We start from the raw sequence: 12,399 nt of genomic DNA, 5'->3' as shown, positions 1-12,399 counted from the left end.
TGTCGCGGGATCGCCTGGGGGCTCCCCCCCACAGATCTTCAGGATTGCCTGTGGCGATTCCCCCCAGTCGGCAGGACTGGTCGCAGGGGGGGCACATGACTAAGGCAGCACCAGTCACCCATGCTTTTATACATGTGTCAATAACTAATTTCAAATGCAAAGGCTTGGTTGTGCCTCCAGCACTGTAATTTCTGAATGCTGAGTTTACATGAAAGATACTGCATTTAACATTTGCTTCATATGTTATTGACATGTGACACGTAGTCGATTAACAATATTAGAATAACATTTAAGTAAATAAACAAGAGAATGCAACTACCAGCTCCTATCTAAAGGCTTCAAAGCAATTTACACCCATTAATTCACTCAGTCTCACAATACATCTGTGAGGTGATTGTATCTATTTTACAGATTTGGAAATGGCAGCATAGACACATGACTTATGTAACTTGATCCGTTACCAGAAGTCACACACAGAGTTAACTTTATTAGTGAATGTTATTAAGGGAGATACAAAGTTGAAGGGGTAGAAGGAGATCCAGAGATCCAGACAAAGGTGGCTACATTGTCCAGGGTGGGTGGAGGGAGGACCTAGCTAAAAGTTACATACAGAAGACTGTCTTGATATCAAGACCCTTCTTTAGTAGCTTCTAGCTCTACCTGGCAGCTTCACTCCTTTTCTGATCCAGATCCTTAAACACCACTCAGGCAGCTGTCCTAGCATGCTTACCCTTTTCCCACTAAAAGTAATTCTAAACTGCACAACCTCACCATCCTTAGCTCCACTGCCCTCCTCATCTTGAACCCTCATGCCTACTTTCCCCTCTACCTCTGCCACCTGTCTCTGGGTGCAGGTCTGGCAACCTCCTCATGGGGGCAGAATAACAGAAGCGTGTGGGGCTGTGCATTGGTGAAATCAATGTAATTTTGTATAATGTTATTTGGTTTAAGTTTTCATTTTATTTCCTTGTTTTTATTGTTTTGTGTTGCTAGGTACATGTTGGCCACTTGAGCAGTGCATGTGCATACATGTTAGCATCAATTTCCTTCTCTGTTCTCTCTCTCTCATTCTCTATATATTATCGTAGTATGCATGCCTATGCCTCATTTGCTGTGCCTCAAAATTCCTATCGTACCCAGAGAAGCAATAAAGATGGCACATGAGGTTTCTTTTAAAAAAGAACAAACCCAGTTCTACCACTCAGCACTGAAAGCCATAGCCTCCATTAAAAAAAAAAATTAATAAAGCAAACACAAGTGCCTTTGACCCATGCTTTTAAATTATATTCTTCCGAAGGAATCATGCTAGCCAAAACCTACCTCAGAGTTAGGCACATGAAGCATTAGCAGATCTTCTTTTCCTTTAGAAGCTGAGATCCATCTGCTACTCTGCAATTATATTTGCGCCTGTTATGTAGGCATCATGCATGATAAAAAGCTGGTTTTGGTAACTACCATTTCTATGGCAACACATAAAATACTAGATTCTTTGAAAGCAGTTACTTAAAACTTGTATTCCTCTGTGTATTTAGTCTTTAAAGGGACTAATTTAGCCTTGACAGTTAAGATAGAAAAGAAAGTCAAAATCAAACTGTCAAAGAGCTTGTAAACTACAGAAACAGTGTAAGCTGTGAAGCTTTGGTTTTCTCTTCACAACTTGCAAGTGAATTTCCACATGCCCAGGAAACCTGACAATTTCTAGTAGTATATAGTATGTTGGATATGGCTTTTCTGATTCAATTGGACTGTAAGCTATTTAGGGTAGGAAATGTCTTCCCCTGTGCTTGCACAGGTCCTAGTCTAAAGGTGCTTCAATCTTGGCTGTACCACTGGGCAATATAAATAATGGTAGTAGTAATAACTATAGTATACTGTACATTATGCAGACTGAGGCTATGGTACACAACAGCGGTGCTCGACCTTTGGCACCAAAGGCCATATGAGTAACATGGGGCCAGTCCATGGGCCGGATCAGGCTCCACATCACCAGACTGGGCCCCTGTGCTGCCTCTCTCAAACTAGATGGCTTAGAATTTACAATAAAGCTGTTTAAAATCTCTCACCCCTCTTCCACTTAATTTATTACAATGTTCACAGGTAAAATAATTCTAATTTTTTATTTGCTAATTAAGATTTTTAAAAAAACTTATTCCAGTTTTATTTTTAATAGGCTTTTTATAGTATTCATGATCCTACTATCTTTGACATTCACACACGTTAATATATGAATTAGCATCCTAACACCTGAACTCCTGACCCCATTATAATCAGGGAGTTTTATTGAGTTTATTGGATAAAGATGTCACCCAAAAAGATTAGGAGAGACATTTTTAAAGGTATTTAGGCATCTACTATGCAGACTGGAATTATAAATACTGCCTGAAATTTCGGACCAAGCACTGCAGCAGCACCTACTTAACTATTCAACCATTAATTAATTCAAGCTACTGTGGTATATGAATAGTTGTCTCTTCAATCTATAGAATCTATGAAAAATCCCCTATTCACAGACTAAATGTTGTTGGATTTTTTATTAGCATATTTTCTCTGTAAAATTTATATAATCATCTGTTTTCAAAAACATGCCCAATATTTTGGGAGGAGGGAGAAAATTGAGCAGTTATATGCAGCTGAACCTGAAAAACTATTGTACTGCATATAGTAATGATAAAAACCACATGACTTCTCAACAAAAACTAAGCATTGCCCAGCAAAATTTATATTGCTACTATGTCTGAAAGCAGCACTGAATTATTTCACAGTAACACACTTTCACCACTGGCATTCACCCCAATTATTAAATAGATTTGTGAAAGTCTTTAGCTACTAAAAATCTACTAAAGAAAACCACAACATAAACCACGGCTGAGAAAGGAGAGCTCCCGAAGGTAGAGACACAGAAAAAAATCCACATCAGAAAGCTAGAAGGATCTTGTTATATTTTTTTTTTTGCATGGCTCTGGGGGCTCAGAGGGAATTTAAAGTCAGCTTACTTGGGAAAGTTGAGGATTCCCCCATCATGGGAGGAAACCTTGGATGGCAGAGCGCCAGCTCAAAATGGCTCTGTGCCAGCTGCCTTTACATCCTCCAGTACTGAGAGAGAAAGCAAGTGACAGACTGCTGTTGTGCTGCACTCATACAGAGATAAGGTCACCGTTCCTTGGATGTTAGTGCAGTCAGCGCAGCACACAGTGGGCTTGAAGCTACTGTACAGTCAGGTGCAGGGGGGCTAAATGAGCCTCCAATCAATGCCAGAACTAGAAAGAAGCAAAGGGATTTAGAATTAACTTTGCCCCCTCCCTTAGCTGTACAGAGCAGATGCTGGCCAGCTGAAGGAGCCATAATGACAATGTCTTGAGCACCATATCCAGATGCTTTGTGCTGATCGGGATGATTCCCTAGGAAGCCAACTGTTTGTCTTTAACAGCATCATGATGCTCCAACCATGACCTGCTAGCCAAAATCCTATCTGTGGCAAAAGGCAGCCAGTATAGAATCAGCCCCATGATGGGAGTCTGGCTAGTGGCACTGGTTTCCCCATTCAGTGGCAGCCACTGGACACTGTGCATTCAGGTCCTTACATGCAAAAGTGAAAAGAGCATACCACAATAAGAAACAGGTTTTGCTGTCCCTTTGCTAGGACATGAACTTTTACTCATCATAAACAAATCAGACCTTAAATCAAAATCAGCATCGCTTAAAAGTAATTAGCAGCGAACCATGCCAGAGTTATATTTTAGACTGGAATGATCAGGCATGGACAGCCTCTTGTGGGGAAAGTGAATATGAGCCAGCCTTCCCATTCTTCAAAAGTAAAAACAAAACAATCCCAAATCACAACCAAAATAATTTTCAGGAAGATCCTGAGCAAGTGAATGTGATCGCCTGTGTGTCAACAGAAGATTCTAGTTTTCCTGACAGGAAGCCCTAAATCTCACTCCATTCAATTGGTGATGGGTTGGTAAAAGCATTCAGACATATCATTCTGCATTAGATTTCACAGGTTATTTAAAGTTTTTCCCATAACATCTTGACAACTCCATCTATAATAATACAGATATTTTATGGTTAGGATTATTATTTGGGGAAAAACAAAACAAAAACCACACACACACAGACACACGCACCCTTTAGTAAATAGAAGCAAGAGATAAGCAAAATTCTCACCATAGAAAAAACACAATGGTTTCATGCCAATTCTTCTAAGAACTTCTGCAAGATATCCTAACTTCATCGAAATCTTTCACCAGCCAGGGGCATATGATTTAATTCTTTCCAGTGATCCATGATTCTTGATTTTCCATTTTTCAAATATTTCCTAATCTCTAGCTTTCTCATCCATTCTCCTGTCTTCATCTGATGTGTTCTTCACAGGCCAATTAAGTTATTCAAGGTGAAATTCATCTCTGAGCAGAGGGCCAGCTCCACTCTATGTACAATGCAAGCCTTGTTTATACCTTGAAAACATAAGGGCGAAAGAGGCAGATACCTTGTACTGATGCTCAGTACAGAAGTGAAATTCCCCCTCAGCAAAAAGCAGCAGAAACAATTCAGTGCATTTTATGGCTTAGGTTTGTGAGGCTCCTTAACGTTTCAAAATGTTCAGATAACTTTTATATGCCCATGGTTGGTTTTGTAATTTCTACACCTATTTCTTCTCCCTATTATATTACTACTTGGCTCTTATGAAGAGCTTGTCATCTGTGAAGTTCAAAGTGATTTACTAAATTGATATCAGTATCTCTATTTGATATATGGGGAAACAAAGAGCTGAAATGTCTTATCTAAGGTCATCCAGCAGGCCTATGGCAGAGCCAGGAATAACATTCAGATCTCCTAGTCTAGCAAGTGGCATTGCTTCCCAGTCCTTAGGTGAAAAAAATTCCTGGAAGATGTTGAAATAGACACTGCTGGAGTGCAGTTGAGTGTTTATGCAAAAATACTGAATATTGTTAATATTCCTTTTGCAAATACTCTGAAGTTTGCATGAAATGCTTTAACTAGAAACAGAGACTTTACGCAGCTAAGTTACATTTCTAAAAACTACTCATCCAGCTTTACCAGTAACCATTTTTTCTATTTTCATATAAAGAAAGAAAACAGATTTTTGTACGCTCTAAGGGGAACCCAATAACAACACATGAAAACCAGCAAGAAAACTAGTTTGAGAAATTAAACCACATGCAAGACAGTTACCAAGAATTGCTTACCAAATTTTTGGTCAAACTTCCATGCTGGAACATGGGCATTGTGCTTCAGGTTGCTGTTTGCTGGAAGAGGCACTGTTACATAGATGGGGCCATTCACTGGGATTGGAGTCCCGTCACTGTTGAGCAAATGAACACTGACTGCAGTAACAGGGATAAGGTCATACCTGGTGTTATTTCCTATCAAATGAAAAAACAACTGAATAAATATCATCCCAACGTTCCAAGTTACATGTTTCTATTAAACATTATATTCTGTACTATTTGATGAAAAAATGGTCATAAAGAGAAAATAAAATTAAACTCATTTTCAGGTATTGCAAGAAAACAGACATCCCATTTTCTAAGTTTCTCAATCTAGGAGAATTCTGAAATGCAGTTTCCCTATTTCAGACCACTAATTCATTTCATATAGGCAAGCACAGACACACATTGGAAATAGCTTTTGATCACTACTGATCTGGACCACATAAAAACAGTGACCTAGAACCATAAGACTGTACATCAGATGTACACCAATCTCTGAAATCATCCATTCTGCACCTCAGAAATGCTACAGTAAATAATTAAAGTATCATATAGATTCATAGATGCTAGGGTCAGAAGGGACCTCAACAGATCTTCAAGTCCAACCCCCTACCTAGGCAGGAAATTGTTACCCCAAAAGGCACCCTGGTGAACAGAGCATCTCCGATCCCTTGCTGTGTCCCCCTAATGAATATATAGGTGGCCACAAGATCACCTCTCAGCCTTTTCTTGCAGAGGCTGAAGAGGTCCAGGTCCCTTAGTCTCTCCTCATAGGGCTTGTCCTGTAAGCCCCTAACCATACGAGTGGCCCTCCTCTAGACCCTCTCGAGTCTATTAACATCCTTCTTGAAGTATGGCACCCAAAACCGGATGCAGTACTCCAACTGCAGTCTGACCGATGCCGCATAGAGGGGAAGTATCACCTCCTTGGATCTATTTGTCATGCATCTGCTGATGCATGGTAAAGTGCAGTTAGCGTTGCTGATGATTTCATCACACTGACGACTCATGTTCATCTTGAAGTCCACTATGACTCCGAGATCTCTTTCTGCTTCTGTGCTGCTGAGAGGGTCACTTCCCAGCCAGTAGGTGTGCTGGATATTTTTAGACCCTAGGTGCATCACTCTGTACTTGTCCTTGTTGTACTGCATCCTATTGTGTACTGTCCACTTTTCTAACCTGTCCAGGTCTGCCTGCAATTGTTCCCTACCCTCTGGAGCGTGCACTTCACCCCACAATTTAGTATCATCCACAAACTTGGACAGAGTACACTTCACACCCACATCCAAGTCACTGATGAAGACATTGAAGAGTACAGGTCCAAGAACCAAACTCTGTGGGACCCCACTACCCACCTCCTTCCAGGTCAATACCGATCAGTCTACTACCACTCTCTGGGTGTGACCGCTAAGCCAATTTGCCACCCACTGGACCATGTAAACATCTATGTCACAGCCTCTTAATTTATTTATGAGAATAGGATGAGATACCATATCGAAGGCCTTGCTAAAGTCCAAGAAAGCGACATCCACCTCTACTCCTGTGTCTAAGCATTTTGTGACTCTCTCATAAAACAAAACCAGATTGGTCAGGCATGATCTACCTGCTATGAATCCGTGCTGGTTTCCCTGCTCCATTATTTTTCCCGCTGGACTGCCACAAATATGATCCTTCATAATCTTTTCAAAGACCTTTCCAAGGATGGAGGTGAGACTGACTGGCCTATAATTACTTGGATCCTCCTTCCTCCCCTTCTTGAAAATAGGACCACATTGGACCCTTTTCCAGTCCTCCGGGACCTGACCCAAGTGCCACGAGCGCTCAAACAGCCGTGCCAGTGGTTCTGCTATGACACCAGCCAGTTCCTTCAGTACCCTTGGATGAAGCTCATCCGGGCCTGCTGACTTGAACACAGTCCAGTCTATCCAAGTGACTCTGCACCAAGTCAGCCTTGACAGTTGGTGGGCTGATGTCCCTCTGATGTCCATCTAAGAGCCCATTAGGAGACTTATCTTGAGCCCTGTTCAGGAACACTGAGGCAAAAAACTCATTGAATAGCTCAGCCTTGTCCCCCATCTCTGTCACTAATTGCCCCTTCTTGTTCAGCAGTGGTCCTATGCTGCCCTGCGCCTTCCTTTTACTTCCTACATACCTAAAAAAAGATTTGTTGTTGTTTTTAATTTGTGTTTCCAGCCTCAGCTCTGTAGTTGCTTTGTTTTTTCTAACTGCCCCCCTGCAAGTGTGGGCCAAGTAGGTATACTCCTCCTTGGTAGCTTCCCCCTGCTTCCACTGCCTATATGCAATACAAATACAACAAATAACCGTGTCTAGTAGAGTCTGTTCAAGAATTTGGTGTACTCTGATGTATGCAGGCAGAAAGGCCGAGTTTCGTTAGATGGTAGTTACATTTACCACATAACAGCACTTAATTTACAATGAAAACATGTTTTAGCCATGTTGGTAAAAAACTCAATACTGTACTGAGGAATACCTCTTCAGATTGATGCAAGTTGTCAGCTTGTCAGAGAAATATAGTTCTGTTAACAAAGCATGTCAGTACCTGATCACTTTGTTTTTGCATATATACATCCCCAGGGATGAGAGTTATCCTCTAAGTATTTATGCTGGATTTTATAAACATCTGAAATGTAGGCTATCTATTAAACAGCTTCTAGTTCTGAATTTTGCTCTTTTTGGTGCCAGTGTCTTTGTAAATGTGATAGCTAACCTGTACATGTAAAATAAATCACCCACTGAAAAGAGGGAGTTATGGTGAAGATTCCTTTGCCTCCTTTCTATTTATGTTAACACTTCATGTAATAGTTCCAGGCTGAAAAGTTTACATCCTAAGGTGGCAAGCATATTCCTTAAATCTATTGCCTACAACAACAAGGAACGTGTTAGCCATCACCTGATCCACAAAATCTACATTTTCATATAAAAATTAAGTTTCTTGCCTGAGTTGTGAAAGCAAATTAAATGAATGCTTATGAAAGACACAGCTGCTATAAATGGGTACACATGTACAAAGATTAAAATTGGAGCAACTGCAATAAATGTCAGTTTGCATTTATTTCTTGTCATTTTTTACACCTGGTGACCTGTAAAATGCCCTAGAAAAATCTATAAGGGAAATCCATTATGACTTTGAATCCACTCTTTACAAAAGAGTCCATAGCAATAGCTGAAGTAACACCACAATTTGTGGGTATTTTGTTTCATTAGAATACAGAGAGTATTGTTTTGTTTGCTCAAAAGAATTGGATCTTATGAAGCCATCTTACCACTCCACAACATGGTGTTAACACAAACATTAAGCCAAGGCTCAAAAGGCTTTTTTCTTGCTCCTAAATGTTTTATATAATTTTATGTTTATATTAGACTGATTTGCGCATTACATGTTAATTGTCCCATGTTACTGTCCCAAATAGACAGGCAAGATTTCTTGAAAATCACCTACTGAATTCAAAAGGATATTTTTTTTTTTAGTTAAAACTGCTATGAAGCTACAATGTATACACACCAGACAGCAGGGTAAATATAGTTAAACAATGGGAGGATATGTTCCTAAATACTACTGGTCTCTTATGTAAGATAAGAACTTAGCTGAAACCGACAGCAAACTCTGTTCAGGAAGAATCTATACTTCCTACAGAAATTACTGGCTTGTCACTTGGGATTAAGTAATTTTCAAGTGACTTTTTTGTTTTTTTTCTTAAATATGAAAATTAAAAAAAATGAAAGAATCCCCAACAGCTGGTAGTCTCATCTTTTACTCAACAGTTGATAAACCTAAGGTATACTTAACAAAAATTTCAAGTGAGGAGCTTTAAATACTAAGAAAGTAATACCACACTTAGAAAACGTACACTCTAACATTTCTTGAGGACAAGAAAAAAAGGCCATTTAGTATTAGTAGAGGACATTTTACCTGATCTGTAATTTTGAACCTTATATCTTCAAACTCCCAAACCCTATTTCTTTGGAGATACCTAGGATACTTTTGCATGATGGCTAACAGCTCCCTCACACTCGGCTATAGGAGGTTTCCCTTTGAGTGGGGAGTCAAAGGGTACAAATGGGTATGCCATAAATGGGGTACTGGAAATATGTATCTAAGATGCCTCTATGAGGTACAGGAGGGAATCCAGGTAAGTTGTTCTGCATGGGTCCTGTTCTACAGGAGAGCCACTTTTTAGACTTGAGATTACGTCACTCCTAGCAATTAATGCTCATACAACAATCCTCTCTTATTAATTATTATTTATATTACCATTAGGCCAAGAGTCCTTGTCATAGACCAAGATCCCCTGTGAAACATACTGGACAAACACAGCGGGGGAAAAAAAAGGTCCCTGTTCCAAAGAGACAATAGGTAGATGCAGACAGACAGAGGAGTATAAGGAAACAATGGCTGCCTGCAAATGTTTTAAAAAAAAAAGTGCTTTACCAGAAGCAGCAGCGCGTTACTTCAATCCAGCTCTGCAGCATCTGTAAAGACTGGCACTTCAGCAGGGCTTTTAGCTAAAGCCGATTCATTCAGCTATTAAATAAAAGTGCCAAAAAAGCCCCACTAAAGCACATGAGCTCTACAGACTCTGCAGAGGCGGCTGGAAGTAACATGCTGCCTCTTTTGGGCATGCATGGGGCTTAGCATGGGAATGCACACAGTTTAAATAAAGCACTGTTTTTTTGGGGGGGGTTTTAATGTCGGCAAGCACTCAAAGAGACAATTAGTAGACAGCTTGAAAGGCAGTGGTCGCAGAACACTGTTGTCAAGTATTTTATTCATTCACGGAAAAGAAGAATTCTAAGAGAAATGTGTAAACAGAAATGAAGCTGCCCAAGTGTGAAGTGACATAAGAGAGGATGTCTAAAAGAAAGAAGAAGTGTATATGAAAATTTAACAATTCAGTGACACAGGCTGGCATCCTGAGTAGTTTAGGAAAGTGGACAATACTTGTCAATGAATGAGAGAGCCACTAGACTGCAAGGGGCCTGGAAAGTGAAGCCTGATGTGATAAAGAGGAAGCCAGTGGAGAGATGCAAGAGATGGATGACACTGGCTGCATCTACATGAGACATTGGCTATGCAGTCGTTACTGTGGTGTGGGACAACAGCCCCAGGCACTGCCATTGTGGAGGGAGGAGGAGCAAAAGTAGCCCCCCATCTCTTCTCCTGCAATTAGCATGGTGGGAGCTGATGCTGTCCTAGGAGTCACGTGGCTGTCCCAGACACAGGGCTCTGCTGCTTTGCCTCTGCTCCTGAGCATCAGCGCCTCCTCCCTTTATGAAGTCACTCCACGTGTACATTTGCTGCCCAAAGATGACCATGGTCAACTGTGTTAAAAGCAGCCAAAAGGTTAAGGGGAAAGAATATCAAGCAATTGTTCCAAGATCCAGCTAAGAGGAGGTAATCAGATCCTCTGTCAAGATTGGTTTCAGCAGAGACCAAGGACCAGATGCCAGATTGGAAAGAACCTTGGATGGAACTGGAGGAGGGGAACTACAGATAGTTGCTGGAGACAGGGGTGTTAGCAACTGGAGTCAATTAGGAGGGGAAAAGCAAAGATAGTTGAGACTACAACATATCTGAGAAGGGAAGGAACTAGGGATGGGCAAGACATTAAAGATTACTATATTTATTGTAATCTGAGACAAGGTCCTCCCACCCGCTCACAACAATCCCCATAGGGGAAAAATAAAACCTCATTTTAGTTTTGAGTATCTGCCTGGAGCAGGTGGAAGCTTAGCTCTGGCTTTGGGGTCCTTGGCTTGGAGATGAATCTAGAGCTTGCCCCAGGCCAGGGTGGCTTATGTGGCAGAGGAGCTTACAGAAGGAAGAACGTGGGGGAAACTGCACAGTGGATGCAGGCAATGTTCCTTCTAAGATGTAGCAATCTGTGAGCATGCCACTTTGGTCTGTGAGCACGCTGCTTTGGTCTGTTCCCGAATTGGTCCTGCTTCCCCCTTTAATATTTAATATTACACTGTGTACCAGATGCGGTCTTTAATATTCATCTCAGTCTATTTATTATCTTATTAGATGTTTTTCTTTAAAGGCCCAATTCTGCTTTTAATTTGCATTGTTGTAAATAATAGAAGAAACTAGCTGTAATACCCACATGCTACCTTGCAGTCATGTCTGTGTGGCCAGGATTAAGACTTAATTAATCCTTAAATATGGGCGAGCATTTGAGTTCTCTGTCTTCAGTTACCAAAGAGCTTTGTCTCCAGTACCTTTGGTGCATGAAGTGTGTGTACCCCCCTGTCATGTCTCTTGGACCCACATGCAGGCTGCACTTTGCCTGCTCCCCGCCTCCGTGAATCACTGCAGCCTTTGAAAGCGGCGTGGCGCCATGCGCGTCCCGCCGCTGGACACATCAGGCAATGAGGCACATGGCATCAGTTTCAAAGGCTGCAGCAAGGCGCGGAGCAGGCAGAGCGTGGAAGACCCGTGGGGCTGCCGGGCTTTGGTGCGGGAGCTGTGGGGCTTGCGGCACAGGGATGAAAGCCAACATTAGGGTGAAGCCGGCGGGGATCAGGGCGAAGCTTGCCTGAAGGGGCTGGGGACCGGAGCAGTTCCCTGGAGCCAGTGGAGCCCGTGTGGTGCCCGGCTTGGTCCCAGCCCCTGCCTTGCCTTGCGGAGGAGCCGCTGCCTGCTCCGTGCTGCAGGCATGGAGGAGGAAGGAGCGGGGGCAATGATTGCCCAGTGGCCCAGCCCCTCACGGGCTGCTCGGGCCAGGGCTCTGCTCTCCCTCCCCATGGGAATGCCAGTGAGGAGCAAAGTGGAGCGGAGCAGCCCCGCGCAGCCGAGCAGTAAGTGTCCCGCGCCAGCCCCGGTGCGCGACATTAAAATGTTACTGCGCGGCAACATTTTTTATTGTGTGCGGCCGCGCACGTGCGCAGCTTAGAGGAAACCTTGGATGCAGGAGGCTCCAGAGACCCATGGCTTGCTGATTCTGGAGGGAGAGCAGGGGGGGGCCATGCAGCCTGCCTCCTACCCTGCTTGCCTTCAGCTCTAGCTCTGGAATACAGCCCCTCCGTAGCCAGGCCCAGAGCTACTGCCACTGCTTCTTCCTGTTCAGCTCAGGTCCATGGCTGGGGCCACTGCCACTGCTGACTGCCCCAGAAGCTAAGTGGTGAGGAGTGTTGGGAATAGGGG

General features: G+C 42.5%; 1 protein-coding gene across 1 annotated transcript in view; it reads right to left on the bottom strand.

The window, feature by feature from the left end:
* Positions 1–12,399, bottom strand: part of FAM171A1 (family with sequence similarity 171 member A1) — a 59,861-nt gene that overhangs the window by 15,741 nt on the left and 31,721 nt on the right. Inside the window, exon 5 of the mRNA XM_006031704.3 lies at positions 5,211–5,387. Within this exon, the coding sequence (XP_006031766.1) occupies positions 5,211–5,387 (177 nt within the window). The remainder of the gene's footprint in view (positions 1–5,210; positions 5,388–12,399) is intronic.

The sequence above is a fragment of the Alligator sinensis genome, unplaced genomic scaffold, assembly GCF_000455745.1.
Source record: "Alligator sinensis unplaced genomic scaffold, ASM45574v1 scaffold114_1, whole genome shotgun sequence".
Classification (NCBI taxonomy): domain Eukaryota; kingdom Metazoa; phylum Chordata; order Crocodylia; family Alligatoridae; genus Alligator; species Alligator sinensis.
The sequence above is the reverse complement of the archived record's forward strand: the minus strand, read 5'-3'. Positions and strand labels throughout refer to the sequence as shown.